Source organism: Poromitra crassiceps (assembly GCF_964638095.1).
Source record: "Poromitra crassiceps genome assembly, chromosome: 10".
NCBI lineage: Eukaryota > Metazoa > Chordata > Actinopteri > Beryciformes > Melamphaidae > Poromitra > Poromitra crassiceps.
The window spans coordinates 20,050,486-20,072,839 of record NC_139631.1 but is presented as its reverse complement, the minus strand read 5'-3'; the positions used below and the strand labels follow the sequence as shown (position 1 = coordinate 20,072,839).

At 43.4% G+C, this 22,354-nt stretch overlaps 2 protein-coding genes across 5 annotated transcripts in view; both read right to left on the bottom strand.

Moving 5' to 3' along the window:
* ebf2 (EBF transcription factor 2) overlaps nt 1-7,733 on the bottom strand; it is a gene marked incomplete at both ends in the record, with an annotated part of 35,055 nt that extends 27,322 nt beyond the window's left edge. For 2 of the 3 annotated variants that reach the window (XM_083645162.1, XM_083645161.1), the window contains 5 exons: nt 649-722; nt 854-909; nt 3,306-3,369; nt 5,337-5,493; nt 7,600-7,733. In XM_083645162.1, the coding sequence (XP_083501288.1) occupies nt 649-722; nt 854-909; nt 3,306-3,369; nt 5,337-5,493; nt 7,600-7,733 (485 nt within the window). The remainder of the gene's footprint in view (nt 1-648; nt 723-853; nt 910-3,305; nt 3,370-5,336; nt 5,494-7,599) is intronic. The other variant, XM_083645163.1, reaches the window with a different exon arrangement.
* A 4,911-nt stretch (nt 7,734-12,644) lies between these two features.
* LOC310784116 (eosinophil peroxidase-like) lies at nt 12,645-20,526 on the bottom strand. Of its 2 annotated transcripts, none has more exons than XM_083645095.1 (15): nt 20,415-20,523; nt 20,086-20,154; nt 18,895-18,985; nt 18,469-18,653; nt 18,253-18,385; nt 17,551-17,680; nt 17,045-17,251; nt 16,578-16,938; nt 16,169-16,329; nt 15,779-16,037; nt 15,498-15,668; nt 14,256-14,493; nt 13,972-14,168; nt 13,816-13,866; nt 12,645-13,657 (listed from the first exon to the last, which is right to left on the bottom strand). In XM_083645095.1, exons 2-15 carry the CDS (start codon nt 20,150-20,152, stop codon nt 13,215-13,217), a joined length of 2,694 nt encoding a protein of 897 aa, XP_083501221.1. In that variant the 5' UTR covers nt 20,153-20,154; nt 20,415-20,523; the 3' UTR covers nt 12,645-13,214. The 2 variants fall into 2 exon arrangements, with proteins under 2 accessions (XP_083501221.1, XP_083501222.1); XM_083645096.1 differs by having other exon boundaries at nt 13,517-13,657; nt 13,816-13,879; nt 20,415-20,526.
* Between the last annotated feature and the right edge of the window lie 1,828 nt (nt 20,527-22,354).

The window sequence follows — 22,354 nt, the reverse complement described above, 5'->3', positions numbered from 1 at the left end:
ATGATCAGAGAAAGTTTAATAAAGTTCTCACATGCCGTCCCGTCCTGACTAAACGCAAGTGTTGGGTTTATATACATATATATATATATATATATATATATATATATATATATATATATATATATATATATATATATATATATATATATATATATATATATATATATATATATATATATATATTGCGTATATATATGTATATAATTTATTTATTATTATTATTTTTGGGGTGGGGTGGGGTGGGGGGGGCGGACTATTCCCCTTACGTGTGTCTGTGTCTGGCACTGTCAGAGGAGGTCTGGCTCCAGAACTCCAGGCCTGAGTGGAGCTCCAGGAAGAAACAGGAGCTGGCCAGGGCCATGCTGCGTTACAGCAGAAAGCAGCAGGGGGCGACCACTGTAACAAGGATGCTGACAGGCAGGCTAGACTTACAGTTCAGGCCCGGTCTACTTTTCAAATAGTACGGCCCAGAGCGCTGTCCCAAAACCACATGTCAGGCTCACTGAGACAAAGCAGAGTGATGGAGAGTAATGGATATTTTGATTTTGTCCCTGTGGGTGTGGGTTTGTGTGCGTGCATGCGTGCGTGCGTGCGTGTGTGTGCGGGTGTGTGCGCGCGCGTGTGTGTGTGTGGATGGATGTGACTCACCTGCACATAACCTCATGTGTGAGCAGAACTCTGCACATTTCTGGATTCTTGTTTTGTCCCTCATATGCTATAGGCTGAGAGCAGGAGAGAACGAGCAATGGGACAGATTAAATTTCATGTACAATCAATCAAACTGTGGCTACATACTGGATACTACATACTGGAAGGTCAAATCCCCTCAAGGAGCCTAAAGAGAGTAACCAACCTGTTTAGTGATGGAGTCAATAAGTCTTGCATAAAGATCCTGTTCTGTACGAACCCCTGCACAAAGAAACACAGAGTTAGACACATGGTTTCTGAGAGAGAAGTCAAACTAGGAAGTTCGGCATGGAAACGATTTTAGTAAAACTGAAATAAATTCTCAAACTAAAATGAACCTATACAGTAGAATCCCTCCCTTCAATACCTGCCTTGGTTGAAGTCAAAATTGGAGCATAGGAAAGATCAATCCATATATAACGGCATTGATACTATTTACTTTTTAACATTGACTGATTCAGACTTTCGACTTGCATCGTTGGATTCCCAGATTGGTTAACCCTGACTGCCAAATAATAAAAAGTAATAAAAGTAAACATTTCTGAGATTTGGAGAAAAATTATTCAAACTACCTAACCCTAACAAGCTGATAGTAAGCTAAAATTGCAATAAAAATAAAGACAAAAAAAAAAAAAGTAAAAAAGAAAAATTGGTCTAACTGATGAAAAATAGTGCTGGACAAGTTCTCAGAAAAAGCATTGGACCCTGTCCGCCAAACATGGAGAAACAAGATCGGCACGCAGTTAATATTTTGTCTTTGATGGTTTCTGAGGGAATTGAGAGTTATTTGATGTTTGAATGACTATTAGTCATGTTTGAGGCCAAAATTCAGAGTCTGTTTCTCACGATTTGTCAAACTGTTCTCCGTGTGGATATGTTAACTCCTCACTTCTTCCCCAGTTGACTGCACTGACCGGAGATCAGTTGCACACCAACAGGTGAAATCTCATTGGCCAGAAAGACAAACTTAGTTCTCTGGGTTTTATTGAGGAGCAGAGGTTGGCTTTGCAACGTCTCTCCCTCCTCTGTGATCTCCCGCGCCTCCTCCGAGTGTGCTATTCGAAAACACCTGAACCTCTGGATGCTTCAAATCCACAGGTTTTAGTTCTCCGCGGCTGTAAATCACACGCGAGAGGGAAACCACACGTAATGAATTGCCCCTCAAGAGGAGCACGCTTTATCCAAGGATTTTTATCCAGGCTTTGCAGAGTATTGCTTTTAAAATGTGTTCCTCTTGCATCAAAGTCTCGATTGAGATGCCTTTGATATCGCTTGGGGGAAGGGGGTGAGAGGAGGGAGTGCGGAAGAAGTGCTTCTGGTGCACTTGTATGTTTGTGTGTGTGTGTGTGTGTGCGTGTGTGTGTGTGTGTGTGTGTGTGTGTGTGTGTGTGTGTGTGTGGAGGGTGTGTGTGTGTGTGTGTGTGTGTGTGTGTGTGTGTGTGTGTGTGTGTGTGGAGGGTGTACGGGGGGTTGCTCTAGAACATGTCTTTTATCTTCTCTCCCATGGGTGCCACAGCGATGGCAGAGTAGGGGCAGCGGTGGCTCATGGGAACCAAATTTCTCTCTGTATCCCCTATCTGATGTTGAAACACCATGGGGGGGTGGGGGGTGGAGGGTGTGTGTGTGTGTGTGGGGGGGGGGGGGGGGGGGCAACATGCACCTCATTTCCTCATACATGGGCCCAGAAGTGGCTTCTCACAGAGCCGTACAAACTCGCTGATTAGACGATGAGTGAACGGTCATTTATAAGCACTGCGAGGAGATGAGAGGAGAGCAGAGGAGACTGAGGAGAGGAGAGGTGAGGGGAGGAGAGAACAGGAGAGGTGAGGGGAGGAGAGAACAGGAGAGGAGAGGTGGGGGGAGGAGAGGAGGGGAGAGAACAGGAGAGGACATGAGAGGAGAAGAGAAGTGTGGAGAGGAGACTGAGGAGAGGAGAGGAGAGGAAGGAGGGGTGAGGGGAGGTGGACAGGAGAGGAGAGGTGAGGAGAGAACAAGAGAGGTGAGGAGAGGAGAGGAGAGGAAGGAGAGGTGAGGAGAGGAGAGGAAGGAGAGGTGAGGAGAGAACAAGAGAGGTGAGGAGAGGAGAGGAGAGGAAGGAGAGGTGAGGAGAGAACAAGAGAGGTGAGGAGAGGAGAGGAGAGGAAGGAGAGGTGAGGAGAGAACAAGAGAGGTGAGGAGAGGAGAGGAGAGGAAGGAGAGGTGAGGAGAGAACAAGAGAGGTGAGGAGAGGAGAGGAGAGGAGAGGAGAGGAGAGGAGAGGAGAGGAGAGGAGAGGAGAGGAGAGGAGAGGAGAGGAGAGGAGAGGAGAGGAGAGGAAGGAGAGGTGAGGTGAGGAGAGGTGAAGAGACTGAGGAGAGGAGAGCAGAGGAGACTGAGGAGAGGTGAAGGGAGGTGCGGGAGGTGTGGGAGGCAGCAGGAAGGGAAGATTATTTAAGTGGAAAGGCGCATGTCATGTTAGGGCACCGGGGGGCAGTGTCACTGATAACCTTCTCCAACTCCCATTATAGAGACACAGGGCTGGGGATAATCAAATTACATGGTATCACAGGGCGGGGATGCACGGAAACGGTACTGTACTGTATACGTGCTTCCGGAAAAGCGCGCTCCACTCTACTCACCGTTGCTGTAGAGCAGCTGCAGCTTGTAGTGCGTGCCGTTGTTGGTCTTTTCTCCTGTCTGCTCCTTGGAAGTAAAGGATGGAGAGGCAGACAGAGGCAGGACAGGCAGTTAAGCACATGGGGGCATGGTTAAGTACGGCCGGGCATCCCCGAGCAGAGTTAAGCACATGGCAGCCTCTCCTAATCCTGCAGCTCACCCTGCGCTGCGAGCAGCGTGGAGATCAGAGGGTTGTTGGCTCAAACCCCACATGGGCCAGCGCCTTGTGCTCATAAGCCCGGCGCTTAACCTCGAGTCGGTTGCTCTTTGTAGAGGTCGAACTATCATGTCTGATAAGAAATCCTAAAGCCTTGAGATCAAAATGCAGTGGTCCTCTCTGCAACCAGGTTTAGAATATATGCATGCATGGTTATTATGTGTGTGTGTTTGAAAGTGTGCGCGCACGTGCACATCTGTGTGTGTGTGTGTGTGGGGGGGGGGGTTTCAGTGAGTGGAAAGTCCTGTACTGTGAGAGTGAGCAGCAGTCGACCTTGACAGAGAAACTTCCTTTCCTCCATCCCTCCTTCCCCCAGGCTCTCCACCACCCTCTCCCTCTCTCTCTCTCTCTCTCTCTCATCCCCCCTTTTCCTTCTCTTTCTCTACCTCCACTGGCCTTTCTAAGTGGTCTCAAAGGAATGCTCTCTGGTCCAATAACCCAGGAGGCCGGCATCACAGAGACACGAGCGAGAGAAGGAGCGAGGAAGAGAAGAGAGCGTTGGGGGGTGCAGAGAAACCGGGGATGAGGAGATAGTCGGAAGGAGAGAAAGAAGAAGCGGGTGGAATTAAGAGAGATATGAAGATAAGCAGGAGAGCAGCAGAGAGATCAAAACTTCATATCGAGCGCGGGATCGAGGCTCGGCGTGGAGATAGAGAGAGAGAGGCCCCGGCGTGGAGATAGAGAGAGAGAGGCCCCGGCGTGGAGAGCGAAAGTGTGACTTGTAAATAGACACAAGAGGAACATTTATTTGGCCACACCACAGCTCCACCTCTGCATAATAACAAAACAAAAGCAGATGCCAGGGTAACCATGCGGAAAATGAACTTCTCTGCAGCCATCATATCACTCGGCGCTGCCCCGTGTGGCACAAGGGGATCACACGCTGACAGCTTTCAGCCATGGCATTAGTGCCGCCGCCGCCCTCCACCCCCCCACCCCCCCCCTTCTAACATTCATAGTAAAACAATGTTTGAACTTCAGTTGACAGGACGTGTCCTCTTGTCTCTCTCAGAGGGGGAGAGCTGTTGCCAGTTTAGGAGTTTCACGCTCCCCTCTGGCTTTGACCACAAGGCAAAAATGTCCATCAACACTGGGCATAAGGCTCCCACTCCGGGCGGCATACCCTCTCAATCTCTCTCTCCCTCTCTCTCTCTCTCTCTCTCTCTCTCTCCATCGCCGTCTCGTTTTCTGAACTCCACAGTGCACCTTTCCTTATTTTGGTCTTGTCCGACCTGAGGAATTCAGCTCCCCCCTCAGCAGTATTTAGAGTATGGGGAGTGTATGGGGGGGGGGGGGAGTATAGGGGGGTGTGGGGCGTGGCGTGACAGAAAGAGACTTTGATGCTTAGTTACTGTATAACTTAACAGGAGCAAGCATCATTTGCATTTTAAAAAGTAGTGATGTCCTCCTAATGAGGCAAGCTGCTAATTAGTCATTAGATATTCTTTTTCAATCCCACATCATCAGCTCATTGAGGGTACAGCTTGTGTAAACATGTAGCCGTCAGCTGTTCGATATGCTTGGCTTTATTGGGAATGGGTAAGATCAAGTTGAGCACCTGGTTACAGGATAAGGCTATGCAATAATATATTGCTAATATATGCCACTGATAGCCTATACACCCACAGTTTTCCCCCCAGATATTCTTCTGTATTGTTATAGATCTATTGGTAGACTGAAGGAATTCCACTTATAGCATTATGCATTGGTATAGCTGTGATGATGATAGGTGACAACTCAGATAAACATACAGACAGGCACATATTCAGACACACACCTTGTCGTGCTCAACAAAGTCCACAAACGAAGTCCTCTCCACTTCGACAGGTTGTCCGTGTCTGTCATAGAGTGCCAGGACAAAGTGGAAGAAGTTGGACTTGCGGAGATTGGAAGGTGGCTGCTTCTCAAAATGGGCTCTTGACAGAGCCACTCCACTAAGGAGACAACAGGAGGAGACAATCAGCTCACATCTTCTAACCTTCATCAGAGACAGTCAAAGCTGGTCAAATGTTGCTAAATGGGAAATATGTGATCATATTTACTTCATAACTCGATTAACCTCTTGAGCATTCTTTCTTAGCATAACATACATTTTCTCAACATGTTCAGTCTAACGGGTGAAGTTACAATCAATGAAACTTGTTAAGAATAAATAAATAACTCAAAACAGCAGGCCCATTGCCAGGCCTGCAAATAAATCATGATGGTGTATGTGGAAAAAATACACACAATTAATCTAGATGAATGCATTACAATTGAGTATTTACTTTATGGAACAATAACAAATATTATTATATAATTGATAGCCGAAGATGCTATGCCAACAGAACTAAGAATCCCAAATTGCAGTCTAAACATCTATAATTTTTTGTACACAGTTTAGAGTCTGTTAAAGTAAGAAAATCTTTACTGGGTTTTGTGAATATGCAGAATGTTTTACAAATGAAGTCCATCAATATAGTTGTGGTAAACTGTGTGAAGAATTTAAGTATGAATAAACAGTATATAGGCCTTCACACTTAGAGCAAATAAAACCTTGACTCATGTCCAAAATTAATCTATAATAGAAAAATATCTCACAGTCCCATCAAGGCAGGGCAAGTTAATGTGTATAGCACATTTCATACAAATGTATGAAATGCAATTCAAACTTTAGCATACATAAAATTTATAAAGAAAATGACTAAATAAAAAGATTAAGAGAGAGAGAGAGAGAGAGAGAGAGAGAGAGAGAGAGAGAGAGAGAGAGAGAAAAGGAAAGCTGCAGCCCATGATCGATCATCAAAAATAGTTACAATAGATTTTTGTAACCTATGGACACAGAACCTCACTATTTTGTATTAATTTAGTTTAATTCAGTAGCTATTTTAGAAAATGTGGATAGGTCAAACTATTTATTTTCAGAAAACGTTGAGCAGATTATGGATTTTGCCTGACAGCCATAAATCTTGGCCTCTGAATAAATAAAGCCAAGGGGGGAAGCCTTAAATAGTAAAACAAAACACACACACAAAAATCAAGATTTTTTTTAAATTGCGTTTGTACCGTTCATTAATAAAATACTATAGGCTATCTCGATATTAAGCAAATATAAATCGTATTACTGTTGCATTAGTCTTTGTTATCAATTGCATTAAATTATCATATCCCATCTATTATTATTACAGTAATGAACACTAACGATTTTTTCTTTCTTTTTTCTTAAATTTATGACATATGGCACTTTTAGGCCCACAATCTGTAAATTCAGGGCATGATGGTACATTTGGATCTGTTTAGGTAAACAAATTAGTTCAGAATGAGATGGAGAGGGAGCATCAGGAGGAATCTGGAAAACAGACAGCCGCAAGCAGAGGAAAGACTACAATTTTAAATTCATTCTCAAATTCGATTAAAAAAGTGTGGATAGAACTGTTATTCTGAGTGAAGAATTTTAGGATTTAGGAATGTCTTTAAACCACCAAATTAGCCCTATTGAAAAATGTTTTTTATCTTGCTTTCAAAATAAATTGCATTTTAGTTTATAGGTCATCAATAATTTGTAAAAGCTTATGTCAAAATCAATCCCGGCCCTTTGTATGTTGGCCTATTGCATAACATTATTTTTCTGAACAGATGTTCCTTGTGACATGACTTTATATCGTGGTCTAATAGTTTTGTTTGTTTTCATCCTATGCCATTGTTGACAATACTCCCCTAAGTGAACACAGATTTTCTTTTCTTTTTTGAACAAATTCATCCTCTTGACTGTTTTGAGATGTTGTTCTTTCATCACATGCATTTGATGCCGTACATGAGTTTGGGATCTGTGACTTAGAAAGGTGACTCCAGCCATCGTTTGCAACAAGTAGCCTTGTTTGTGGCACTTTTCTGTAAATTTTCATTTCGTGTTCAATCGAGATAAGCTCTATTGCGTGATCTATGGAAACTAAAACCCGATTGCCTGTTGACAAGCGTGGGCTATGGGAAATAAAGTGTCTGCTCGTAGTATGAGAAGGTAATGTCATTTGGGAGACTTATGAGTTTGCAATGTATCCTACCTTTGCGCCGCTACGTTGGCATCCACCACCCCGACATTACGCACCCACGACCGGATCGGGTCCATCTCCTCTCCGAGACTTCTTTCTTTTAATCCGCTCACTTCTCGTATCAGATGCTCCTGGATCCCGAACATTTAAGCCCTATCCTAAGTCTAACCGGCTGTGTGCACTTTTTTCAACTTAATACAAAATGAGTAGAAGAGCAAGCACTTTGGCAAACAACGGAAGGTCCGCCCCAAGGCGCTGCGCTCCTCAAGAGCGCTGCGAGATAACGGAGCTTTCAGAGCTGTCAGGTGTAAACAGCAGTGCTTAAAGATGTTCTGTGGCTTCTCTAGAAATCCTTTCAGACTCTCTGTGAAGACTGAAGCGAAGATAACAGGTATATTCCCCCAATGATTGCAAGCATTGTCCAAGCGCAATATCCAGCGTTAGCTCGAGCGCAGACGATCACCTGTTCGGTGGACACAACTCCAAAACAGTCTAGCGTGTCGGTCACAAAATATAGGCCGGGGTATAGTCGGTGTGTGGTGGATGCAGTCCCAGATCAAATGGCCAAATCGGATCAAACAGTTGATCTAAGGGCCAGGAAGCTCGCAGTGAACCGCTGTCTTGAAGCATGAATGAGACCCTCTGCCGGGATGGAGTGGAGGAGGGGCCTCTAGTGCCATATGGGGGACCGATTGTTGAAATGGATGCTCTCATTGGTGTAAAGTGCATCCGTTGTTTGGACTTTTGCCAGGTTTAGCATCTCTGAGCTCAGCTCCCACAACTTTTCTCAGATAAAGTTTGGCCTGTAGTGGTCGGAAAATCAACACATTTGCAATTAGCCTATTGAAGCTACATCATTCTTCACGAAGAAATCGTGGTGCAAGATAATTGAAATGTCTTCTTTGTATAACGTTGTGCATGCATGTGCGTGGACGTGCGGGAGGGAGACTATAATTCAGTAGCCTAAATAAATCAATATAGGCTATTGGACGCTCATACAAAACATAAATTCAATATTTTATTCTCATATACGGTTCTTTAGGCTACTTTTTTCTATATTACCATGCAGAGTTTTAATTGTCTTTTATTTGCATATAGCCTAAATTTAAGTTTAGTCAAATTCTGCCTTGCTTTCCAATGCAGCCTACTAGCCATCAGTTGTCTATACAGCAAATCCAGTTTGCTCTATTCATTCAAGTCATCATCACAAGTGCGCTCTCGGCAGGCAGGCGCGCATTGAGCAGCTCGGCCGTGCTCTCTTTGAACGCAGTGATTCCGCTGAGGAGGCAGCGCATCAGTGTCAGCCTCAACAATGGTCGTCTGGTTGGTCCATCAATCTCCACCAGCAGGACAGGGCTGCGCTCTGATTGGCTTTGGGGCCGCAGCCGGAGCAGTGCCCAAAATCAGTTCACAATCAATAGGCGAGACTGTCATTTATGATCAAATGCAAACTCGCATCACTTTGAAGTCTGACACACAGAAAAATGATTCTTCTTAAACACTATAAATAAAACTGAACAAAGTAGGCTAAAATAGTTTAAAAAAAGTTATTTTAGCTACGGAACAGTTCATGCATTCTAAAAAAACAAGAGGTTTATTCACACCAGAAAGGTTCACCGTTTGAGCATATAGGGTTAAAAATGGATAGCGGACACTAACGTTAACCAGTGCCACATATTTTTAGGCTGAACCTATTTTTTGTATTTTGTAATGGCCTTCTTTGTGTTTGGATGATTTTGTCATGGCCTGCGAAACAAAAATATTCTCTATGCATTTCTTGCAGACTTTTAAATTAATTTCCGTTCCCGTTCATCTGGCGTTGAAAAGGAAAGTCCCCCCCCACCCTTTTTTTTTCTCCCAACCACGGTTTCTTGCCCCTTACCGAGGCTATTGTCTCTGTGTGGAGTTTGAGCGCCTGGACAATGAATGTAAATCTCCCCCCTTGGATCCCGCCTCAGCCCACCATCTGCCAGCGCGGGACAAAGTCAGATGTTCCCCCAATTATGAGAACAGTCCCGGGGAATCCTGCCTACGAGTCTCCGCCCTGTCGCCTTGTTCCTCACACACTTCCCCTTCTGATTGACAGCTCAACCACAAACCATGAAAAATCTATAAGCATGATGACTCACACCTTACTGGGATAACATTCCTTTACTCCCCGCAAAACCGTGCACGAGTTGCAGCAGACTTCATTGGTCCTGACTGTCCTCTTGCTAACCAGAACCATGCACAAAATAATATCAAGGCTAAAAACTTGTAAGTTGAGTGCATGTTTACAGTCTGCAGGGTATAAGTTAATTTGTAAAGAAATTGTTAGAAACACATTTTAGCTTCACATTGCAATGATTCATTATGACATGGATTCCCTGACGTTTTAAATAAAATTGCAACGAATCTTTACAAACAACTGCAATGTGCCCTGAATAAGTTTTGGGAGATTTTATCTGCTTTTTAGCGTTTTGCAGATGCAAACATAACAAATGAGATGCTCCTTTGAACTAGGATCAAACGGCCTTCGGACTACATCATCACACACATCAGAATAATTTTGGATCATTGAAAACAAAAGTTGAATATGGTCAAAGTTTTCCATTTGTTAATCTTCCTGTTTTTGATATTTTTTATGAGAGCTTGAGAAATTGCTATTTTTACTTCTTTATCAGGAAACGGCCTATTTGAGCTCTATTTGGCTTATAATGATTTTCCGGACCAAAAACGTGCACCACCCAAATTAGTAGCTATAGGCATAACTTTTAAAACCCTTAGCAGTCACAATCTTAGGCCTTTATCTTATCCACATAACATTAAAAAAAAATCTGAATAGCTATTTTAAAGAAAGTTCCGGCTATTCCAAAATCGAAAGTTAAACCACTCAGCTAGGCTATTATTAAAGAGGGGAAAGGAGCATGTTGTAGGCTATATAGTCCAATCATGGAGAACTTCTCTGTAACAGTTTAGAACAAGCAGCTAGCAAACAACTTGTCTCCACAACCACAGGTGCGTGTGGCTCTGCCGTGATTATCTGCCCCGCAAGACTAGCTAGCCTATATAAATGTGTGGCTTTTGTAAATTGGTGAAGCGGAGAGCCGGGGCGAAAATGGGGGATTAGTCAAACCACAAGCGTCTTTCTAATCAATTTAACCCGCTGAGACGGTCAGCCCGTGTATTTTGGGGGGGCGGGGCGGGGAATCAGTGACTGCTAAACCAAACAATAGGGTATCGTGTGCCACTCGTCCTCTCCAGCATTCCCCTGCTCCCATGGGACAGGCAGCGCAGCGCAGCGCCACTCTGTGTGGATGGCAATCGGTCCGCGGAGGTCATGAGGGGCCCTTGAGGGGGGGCCGGGAGACGCAGCAGCTGGTTCCCGTCCCCTCTCTCTCCACTGTGCAGAAAACAACAGAGCTAATGCGACCCACCACGTCTCCTATCGATCGCCAATATATTGCGCTCATTTATTTGTTTAGCCTACTTATTTAAGTAGGATGCAGCACTGCAGCAGGTCCCCTGGGGAGTATCGGCATCCTCAATTAAAGTGGAGTAGCCTTTAGTCTTTTATTTCTTATTACCAAACCATCAACAGATAAACTTTTTCACAGACATTTGGTTGACTCTATGCCTGTTGAGGTTTTGAGGGTTCAGACAACAGCATGTCCTTGGCTATACAGAAACAGAAATATGGTAATCCTATGCTAATAGTCTACATTAGAAGAATAACAGTAGACCTAGCCTAATAGGGTATTACAGAAAATCTTGAAATATCATGCAGCTAGACTAAGTAAAAAAAAAATACACAGAACATCCTATAGGTCTATATGGGGAGGGGGATTACTAACTCACTACTGGGATAGGCTATATCAGCAACCAGCTTTATTGAAAATGTGTAAGATAGTTCAGCAGGTGCCAAACTTCACTTTCATGCAGCTAGGCCTATTGGAAATTCTGATTATTAAGACCAGCATTTTCAAATGGACCTAATCACAATAGGTTATTTAGCACTCTGTGTGTGCAGATTCAAGATGTTTATTGATGTCTGTAGGCCTAGTTATAATCTTATTATAGCTTTGGCTTAATAAGATTATGATGACACCAATCCGTGAGCTCAGCAGTTGAATCTCCTTCCCCATAACCACTTGAGGAGCGAGCTAGAGTCCATATTTTGCATCTCAACAACTCTGCTAGAACTCCTCATTACTGGGAGGATGAGGGCACATTTGCCCAACTGGAAAATGCTTTGTCACCTCTCCAAGTTTGAGAGGATGCCTCACTCCAAGAGCCAAGCAGTTTGAGAGCTTCATTCATATGAATTCAACCCCCCCACATAATAACTCATGTGGCATCCTGGCTGAGCAGCAGCAGGGATATAGTGGGGGGTGAATGCACCTAAAACTCAGTTCTCAGTTTCATGTGCGGAACACTTTACCCACTTTTTCAGGCTAACATACATCCTTATGACGGAAATTCTGAGCATTGTAAATTGTAAAAAACTGTTGTAGCCTATAGGTTATATGAGGATAGCACAAATGAATGCTTTTCTGAAAACGATTACTTTTTCTTTACATTTGTGGTTGTTTATGATGATCACCGACTGGATGTCATGGTTTTCAAGCCTTTTGATTGACCACATCACTGTTGAGGTGGCAAGTCCTGCCTCCCATTCCCATAGGAGCAGGCCAGCTAACTGATACAGAGTGGAGAGCAGAGATAGACGCTTCTTCAGATGCATTTGAGCCTCTTTATATAACTTGCTAATGATGTGTTTTCTGCCAGCAATGCTGAGTTTCCTTTAGAGATACGCTGCAAATATCAGCTTGACTTAATTTGATACTTGGCTTTTACTGAAATCATCACAATGTCAGGGTACATGCATGCACTTGATTACATTAGATATTCAGGATATTGTGTAATAACACAAGTATAATTAATCGGGCCATTCATGAGTAGCAGCACTAAGTCCTGAAGAGCACTGCAGGTCTTGCCTGCTGTCCTAAAACAAATTGTATGGCAGCGCCATCTGCTGGTCTGTAGTTTACTAGGAAAGACTATTATTGCTATTGCCGCCAGAGGACAACATTTTATTATCTTCTCAAGTATTGTTCTGTACCATCATAGTCATTTTCTGACTATTGTGATTGATTATTAAACATTTGTCATAATTATTCCAATTGAAACAAGCTACATCATAAAAAAAAGTCAACTGACTCAAAGGTTGATATGCACAAGACTCAATTTACTGGTCAAACAAATTTGCATTCCAAGCAAATTCTTTGAAATATAACTCTAATTTTGCTTATTTGGATATTACCATAGTTCATCATTCATTTTCCTGCCAAAGGCTGTACAAGTGTTTGAAAGAAAAGGTAAAGGATTCGAGAGAAAACAATTCACAGATCAATAAGGAACTTCATTCATCAGGTGATAGCTACTTATTACTATCACCTCACTTTGCAGTGTTTAATAGAAGAAAGAAAAGGCAAAATCAACTTTGCCCCTTCTCTTCCCTCCAGTGTAAATATCAGTGCAGTAGAAACATTACTTCATTTGATCCAACAAAGCTAGCAAACTGTCCAAATCAAATTCAGTGGATTTGTGTCAAAGATGTGAGGATGTCATATGGGTCAGCAGCAGTGTTAAGAATTGTCACCTGTAGTGAAAATTAGATGCCCAGACATGTAACTGTCTTTGGTCAAGCCGTTGCCACCATGGTTAGCAAACAGCGAGACCGTGTCACCCTTGTGGAGCTGGAGATAGGTGCCCCCAGTGGCTGTGATGAAGCCGTTCTGGTGGGTGGTGTAGGAGTGCAACACCACTTCTCCGTTACGCCGCAGGTCTAAACTGCCCGCGTTCTGGTAGATGGTACAGTGAAATGTAAACTCATAGAGGCCTGGCACTGTACAGGTGAACACACCCGTTCTGATGTTATAGCTGTCCTGTCCATTGTAGATGACCTCACGGAAGCGGATGGCTTCGCCTGCCTTGGGGAAGTTATTACCCAATCGCACAGCAAAAGCAACTGCCGGGGTGTTGCCAGGAGGTCCCGCGGGCCCGGGTAGGCCACGTTCCCCTCTGGGTCCTGAAAAAAGACATGGTTATTTGTAATTACACCAACTTACATACAGTATCTCATTGTGAGATTTTGAAATATTACTTTCAGTATTAGTAGTATTACCGTATCTATTAGTATATCATTCCTATGTTTGTGGGGAATAGCAAAGAGAGAATAGGTTTTACCCGGTGGTCCTGGGGATCCTGATCGTGGTGGTGCATCAGCGCCTCCATTTTCTAGAGAAAGTGACTGGGAAAAATCAGCATCTCAAAAATATTTGCATTGATTGCCTTCAGCAAAATAGGACAGTTAGGTTTTTAGGATTAAGGGCATCCACTCACGATCGATCCATGGGCTGAGGTCAAAGGCAGGGATGTCAGTGCAGTTGGTGTAACCAGACCCTCGGGGGCGGTACTGGAAGGGTTGCTTGGGGACTTCAGTGATACCAGTGTTGTCACAAATTATACGTGCAAGGGATGTGTCCCGTAGGGACTCCCTCTGGTCATCAGTGAAGACCCCAGAGTTCTCCCACCAGAGTCTGAAATGGACAGTTGATTAACATGTGTACATCTGTAATCCATGTCTGTCAAAGATGTATCTTCAGGCAGGCCTCCTCTCTGCTTACCTGTCTCCCTGGCGGATCCTCTTGAACTGATTGGAAATAAGACAGGCGAACAAGGGCCCCACACGGCCTCCGGGCACAAAGGGCTCAGCCACTCCTGCCAGCCACACATCGATGTTGTCCACCCGGCCATAGAGTTCCCACAGGTTCCTGGCCAGCTCAGTGTTGTTCAGCACCCTAGCCAGCTGTTTCTCAGTTTTGGGTTGTGAGAGCCCACAGAACTTACGCCATTTGTTGTAGCCTACACAGGAGAACATAGTGTGAAATTATTGCACGTGTGAAGATATTGTATATGTTTGAAATCTGTAAAGTGTGGTATCCTCAAATATACAGGCTAACTAAAAGATAGACTGAATATAGACTAATCCAAAGGTAGAAGGGAGACACGCACATCCCAGCCTAGTAGGGCAGGTGCAAAACTTACAGTGATGAATGCAAAGAAAATTGTAAAAAGTTCGCACACTGCAAAGGGCTCCAGTTAGTTTTTTATTGTAACACCGTGTGGTGTTGGTACCACACGGTGTTGCAATAAAAAACTAACTGGAGCCCTTTGCAGTGTGCAAACTTTTTACAATTTTCTTTGAATATAGACTAATACATATTTTTCGAAGTGGGAGGCGGGCCTCCCCAGGGGGGCTCTAAACAGTTTCAGGGAAGGCTCAGTGAATGGAAGTGAAAAAATATTACATTAGTTATCAAAAGGAGATCACATAGAATAGCCTAAATGTTGTGATTTGGTTAAAGAGATAGTTCAGAGATACAGTAATATTGGGGAATTTCACTGTTTTGCCCACTTTCCAAGGGTCAGAAACAAATAAATGCCTTCAGACCTTTTTTATAGTGTGAGGCTATTTTGTCTAAATTGTTGAGATCAAATAATTGTTGGGATTAAATAACAATCGGTAACGCTTTAGAATACAGCCCGCAAATAACCGTGTAACTACAGGGTAACAAGATCTGTACTTATAGGGTAATTACGGGGTACCACACCTGTACTTACAGTGTAACTACGGGGTACAAGAAGTGAATTTAGCCTGTAACTACAGGGTAACAAGATATGTACTTATAGGGTAATTACAGGGTACCACACCTGTACTTACAGTGTAACTACGGGGGGTACAAGAAGTGCATTTAGCCTGTAACTACAGGGTAACAAGATCTGTACTTATAGGGTAATTACAGGGTACCACACTTTTGAAAACCCCTGGACTAATATACTATATAAAGACTAAAACTGGGGCATACCAGGGAGTCCATGGTCTCGGCCTCTCTGCAAGTTGAGAGCGCCCAGATCCAAGGCCAGGTGTTTGGAGAATTCAAACAGCCTATCCCTCAGCCCATCAACCATCATGTGGTCCTGTGTGTTCAGCTTGGCCTGGCGACCCACCAGCCCCCTCAGGATTGGGTCCACACCACCTGAGGTGCACAAACACAAAAAACATGTATTTCTTTTAAATATAATTCAGGTCAATTTAATTAATCCTCCAGTAAGGCGAATGGAAAAAATGTAAAGATCTGGACCATACCTTCAAAGACGACCCTCCATGGTGCAAAGAAGGCTTTGTGCAGCAGTGGGCTGGGGAAGTTGGAGTGCTCCTGGTAGTCCTCTTTGAGACGGAAAATGAAAGGCTGAACCATCAGGTGAGCGAACCGGTAGGCGGCGGTGGCGAACACATTGGCGATGCTGGGGTCCACATCCTCATCATAGCCCGGGTAGGTGGACAACTGCTTGCGAATGAAGTCTGGGCCTACAATGTGGAGCAGGTAGTCTCTGAAAGTGATGACCTGAAAGAGGAAAGGAATGAGTGACAGCTGTGTGAACTGCACAGAGTCTCGCATTTGTGGACATGCCACTTCATCACTTCAACCGTGAATGTGAGCTCTGTGTTAAGTGTGCCGTGCATGCCGTCTCTAACCTGGAAGTATCCTCCCAAGATCTTTCGCGCCTCCTGATACAGCCTTTCTCCAGTCCAGTAGGGATTGAGCTTGGCCAGGGCGCGAGCCAGACGGTTGTGCTCACGCATCATCAGTGTGTGGATGGAGGTCAGGGCAATGTTCTCGTTGGAACGCTCATCACCTGCGAGACAGCGACAGTCGGCCGCGCTTAATAATTGTGATTCATGGATGCGTAAGTTGTGGTATGGCAACCACAGTGTGTCATCGAATGTCTTGTTAAAGATATCTGATCTCACTGAGACTAAGTTAGTTAAGTAAAGGTTGATTAAAATAAAATCAAAAAATGTTGTCAGTCAGCACCACATGGTGTTTAGAATGAGCTTAATATGTTTTCAGTGATTTTACATCGGCTAGTTTGCTTCCACTCACCAGCCAGGAAGCAGGGCACCTCCTGGGCATTGGCATCATTGGTAATGCGGGCTCGGCTGGCGCACATGTTGACAGCCATAGTGCCGAAGGGCAGGAGCTCACGGCCGTTGTCAGTGAACTCGGTGTTGACCCTCAACAGGCCCTTGTCACTGGCGAGGTTGCGGAGGCTCTGAGCTTTAGCGTCGTCGGCGCCGTAAACCTGGCCTACATCGATGTAAGCTGTAATACCGTTCATCTGCTGACGCACAGTTGGGGCACCAAAGATGTGGCCTGTTCTGCCAGAGCCACAACCTGCTGCAGAGCGGAAGAAGGGGATGCACTCCGTTGAGTTATTGCCAAAGCGGGGATCTGCCTTAGGCATCTGTATTGAGAAGACAAGCAATAGTTAGCATTCGGTGTGTGTGTGTGTGGGCGAGCATTGTGCGCATTTATGCATTTGTTTACTTGTGCAATGCTATGACACAGACCGTGATGGGGAAACAGGGCTCTGAGCGCTCACAGGTCTGGTCACAGTCGATGCCATTGCTGAATGAGCGGATGACAGGAGAGTGAGGGGTGAAGGTCAGGTCATGGTCAGTCCATTGACCAAAGATAGTCACCAGGTGGGTATAGAGTTCATCACTCTCTACATCGGCATTGGCGGTCCTCAGAATACGGTTGGACACTTCCCTTACCTAGGGAGAGGCATGCAGACAGTGAGCACCTTGGTGAGAATGCTATACAACAACCACTATCTAGCCACCAAAACACTGTTTGTTCCCTTATGGAGAAACTAAATTATTTACTGCAGATGCTCTGACTAAATGATTCTTTTTGGTTTGATTTATCTGTGTATCTATCCCCCACCCCACCAATGTCTTCTTAGAGGAAGTCTTCATGTAAGACTCTCAAGTTTCTTATCTTTCCTACTCTCAATTCTACTATCTGTTTTATTGTAATGGAGCAGCCAATAAAGTATTTTGATGTAAAGTACCAGGGGAAGAATATGCCTGTTGATTTTCTTATCACGGTCCCAGCCTTTGGGCAGAGAGATCTCATCCTGGTACTCAGCAGGTAGCCACCGGGTGAAGGGTGTGTTTGAGGCCCCTTGGCGGGTGATTTTCCTATGCGGGAGAAACACAACATTGATGATATTCTCTCTTGACAATCATTCGGTGATACTAAAAGTTGACAGTGTCAGTAGTAGTACTGAGCTTTGATGACAGTGATAGATATTTGATTATCAATATTTTTCAAAAGGAAAGGGGGAAGTCCACTCCCATTTTTAGTATCTTTATTTAAGCAGTGGGAAAGTAGAGAGGGATATAGAGTAGGTTAGACACAGGAGGGCAGGGTGATTTGATTCTAGAATTTCTAGGCCAGTGACACATGTGGCTTCAGAAGCAAGAAACTTAAAGGAGAACTTCACCAAAAAACAATGCTGCTTTATTCTGCACATGATCTCACAAACATCTGAAAACTGTAAACAGTTTTGCAGTCATTCATTTAGTCTGGCATTTATTGAGAGATCAAGTTCTGGACCAGTGATGTAATCAATATACATGAATGACGGTCAAGTTTTCCAAAGTTTAAGGACTCAACTGTCTGTGGAGACATTTAGCAGTACCCCCCGCCCCCACCCCACCCCTTCCCCCGGTTCATTCATGCTAAAATCGCTGTTTTCCAGCTGCATCACCTGTTGTTGCAGACGCTGGTTGCAGTGCGAAATGTGTTTAGATTGGGAGTTGTTCCACATGCAGGGAGGCGTTCTCTGGCAGAGCAGCCTGTCAGATCAGCAAGGACTTTCAGGTCCTCCTCGGACATGAGATCTGATTAACAGAGGCAAAGAATCAACATCTGATCTGAAATGTAAATGCCAGTATCGAGAAATGGGAATAACCGAAGGACACACCTGTGGCATTGATGGAGCGCTTTTGAATGCGGTGACTGCCGAGAGATCTCTTCTGGATCAGTTTCATGGCCTGCTCCATGTAGTCAGCAGCACGCACCGATAGGCGGGTTTGCCCTGCAGGTTGCTTCATCAGCCGTAGGACATCTGCAGGCGTGGCTGCACGCCTCTGCACACGGGCAATGCTCCTGGGTTGAGTAAAGAGGAAAAAGAGATTTGATCCGCGACAGGCCGGTGGCACAATAGTGGCAACCTTTTTGGAATGGTTTTGAAGATTGAAAGACAACATGCATGCAAAGAACGCATATCTGCAGTAGACAGCTGCAGATTTGACACCCGATAGTTAGTTGAAGATCAACATTGGACTAGCCAAGTGCTACCATATATCTATTCTCTTTCACCACCAGTTCAACAGGTTTGTACACTCACACTCTTCTGGAGTAGTCGTAGTCCATGTCCACTTTAGCCTTGGCTTGACTCACAGCATTTTCTAAGAAACTCCTCCTGGTCAAGCTCAGTTCTGAAGGCAAAACAAAAAGTATTTCAGTCAATCCGTTCTCTGCTGCTAGTAGTTGTATGTTATGTTATGTTTTGTTATACTGTGTATATGAAAAACACGCACGCACGCACGCACCGCGCGTGCGCGCGCACGCACGCACACACACACACACACACACACACACAGACACACACACACACACACACACACACACACACACACACACACACACACACACACACACACACACACACACACACACACACACTCTCTGCTGCTAAGCAATCCTGTTCAATTGCAACCACATATTTTGTGAATTAATTGGAATACTCCTGTTTGGTCAATACATTAGTGAAATGGTGAAATGTGCATTGTTATCTTATTTAAAATATAAACTCATAAGCATATCTGTGATCGGCACACTATTGCATTGTATTTGGGAATGCTGAAATATCCAGTTGTTTTTTGGGAAATGTCTTGGAATGTTTGGGTAATTGGCTTGGAGTAGTATTACCAGTGTCGCCAAGGCTGTGTCTTAGCAGAAAAAAGAACACAAATAAATGGAATATCAAATGCAAACTTTTAATTATGGTGGCAACCACTACTGCCGCCAGAGTCATACTTAGATATTGGAAATTACCAAAAATGCCGGAGTTACGTGAATGGGCCAATACAATGACAAAAACAGCTTCATACGAGTTAATGCTCGATAAGATGAATAGTGCGAGGAAGGAGGCACTACCACGACCTTGGGTTGATTTTTGGAACTATGACAAACTCATAATATGTCCTGGGATTCCCTTCTTATCAATTTGTTTATTTATTAAGTTATTTTCAAGGTCTTTTTCTTTTCCTTTCCTAGATGTATGCCATTTGAAATGATCTGCAATGTACATCACATGGAAATGTATAACTGCACTCCCATGTACCGTACAGGTTGACACAATAAAAATTAGAATTACAAAAAAAGCATCTCTGTGATCTGATCTATTTAACGCTAATAGAAAATATAATAATAATAATCATCATCATCATAATAAACAACCACAACAACAACAACACATTAAATCTAAAATGATTCCTAGCAATAAAAAAATATAGATGATACAACTAGGACTCACCAGCATTCACCTGGCTCTGCAAGCACAGGTACAGGACGGCAGATAGCAGGCACAGAAAACCATTCATATCTGAAAAACACAAACATTGTGTCCTGTCACACATAAACACACTGGGGGGGGACATAAGAAATTCTAGTTGCCTAATTGTAAGAGAATTGGGTTGAACACATTTAGTTTGTTGTACTTTTTCAAGATAAGCAAATATTTCTGAAAATAAATAAAAAGTACTACGAAACAAACATAAAACACTCATCTTGAAACAAAGAAATATTAAAAAAATATATATGGAAAGATTAAATTTAGGCAAGAAACATTGAAGCAGAGCCTACCTGCAATGTCCTGGGGATGTCCAGGATCAAATCCGCACTGCTCTTCAGTGGCAGTCAAAGTTGAATGAATCCTGCAATGCTTTGGTCAATTTATAGCATGCTGACATGGTCAGGAGACTCCCCGCTGTGACGCCACAAGGAAAACATCTCTGCTACTCAGACTAATGAGACAATGAATGTATTTCCTTCTTCCTAGTTCCTCCTCCTACATCTCTCCTCCTCCTCATCTTCCTCATCCCTCTCTATATCATCCCTGTTGAGCAGGTTCCAAAGTCGTGAAAATGTCGTGCAACTGGAAACTCCCATGCATTTGAACAAAAATGTTGATAAAAAAAAAGTTGTCTTTCTTCTCCCAGTGCATTTTCTGCTGTGTAAGATCTCTCATATATGATTGACCCCACCCAACACACTCACAGATACACACACAGATATGCACACTCTCTCTCTGTCCATGTCGTTGTCTCTCTACATCTCTCTCAAACGCACATGCGCGCACACACGCACACACACACACACACACACACACACACACACACACACACACACACACACACACACACACACACACACACACACACACACACACACACACACACACACACACACACACACACACACACACACACACACCTTAAGTTTGACTGTAGCCTGCTCGTGGAGCAACTGTATGTTTTGAGGCTAGACAGAATACCTGCATGGTAGTTTCTATACTGAACAGACGCTTATTGACCAATAAAATGGTCATTATCACCTTTACCTAGCAGTAGGTTATGTTATATAATTGAGTCATGTTTGGGGTTGAATGGGGGCACAGTCCTTAAATGGATTTCCTCCTCCCACACAGACAGTGACATTTTTGTCACGACAGACCCATCCCTTTCACCGTCTATATAGCAGTTATGCTCACTTGATCTTCACTTTTTAAAGCCTACTGTATCACACCAATAGCTTTTCTTACATACTTTTCTAAAATAACTGTTCCTTAACCTATGCAAAACATTGTAATTGCCTTAGATATAGTTTTTGCAAGTTCTATGAATATTGCATATTATTATAAGTATGTATTATTATAGAAATAAAACAATACGAAAATGATTAAAAACAATCCCTACAATTCAATTCAATTGTAGCAGATTTTTTAATGAGGGCAAACAAATATTTACTAATCTAATTAACAAAGCAATTAACAAAGAATATAATGCCTGGAACTTCCTGGTTTGGAAGGATTTTCCAGATTTTTTTGACTGGCAAGACAATGCTTTCAACCCCTGTGGTTTGCGTGAGAATTGAAAAAAATAAAACAACTTCCTCCAAGAACAACACACAGAAGCCTGTTGCACTCTCCTTTGTTGCCGGCGTAGGTACACTTCACACGCAATGGCTGTAGATACACTACTGTACAAATACTTACATCTTCAAAAAAATACACTCTTTATAACTACAGTATGTATTAACTAGCTTAAGTTGTTGGTGATCCATTTATGTTAACTCTTGTTGTTTTTGTTTTTAAGAGTCAGTCAATCAGACTAATTTCCATTCCCTAATCACGTTTTTGTATGCAAAATATTTTCTTAAAATTAATAGATGAGTAGAATGTCTATTTCCTTTGAATAGAGTATAAAATAACAAAAATAAAACATATAGTTTACTTATTAAGCACAGTACTTGAGTCAAAGTAGGGTACTCATGTATTTCCTACATATGTCGATTCAACAAATAATATTTCATTACTCATGGGGTTGGGAGACAATCAATGCCTAATTCTTCGCTAAATATGTTAATGCTCTTTGGGCTTAGGTGCATGCTTCCTCCTTGCCAAAAATAGCACTACATCAGAAACAATAGGTAGAGCTGACTTTTGACTTGCATTTGTTCAGGCATGTTGCCTGTCCAGTTTTGTTAGCACAACAAGAATGATTATAAATTATGTCCCGCTGTCT

Excerpts from the sequence above, each read along its gene's own strand:
- LOC310784116 (XM_083645095.1), bottom strand. The coding sequence starts at position 20,152 with ATGAATGGTTTTCTGTGCCTGCTATCTGCCGTCCTGTACCTGTGCTTG. Across the intron at positions 17,681-18,252 it reads ACCAGCGTCTGCAACAACAG|GAAAATCACCCGCCAAGGGG; the intron begins GTGATGCAGCTG and ends TCTCCCGCATAG. Across the intron at positions 16,330-16,577 it reads GGTGCCCTGCTTCCTGGCTG|GTGATGAGCGTTCCAACGAG; the intron begins GTGAGTGGAAGC and ends GCTGTCTCGCAG.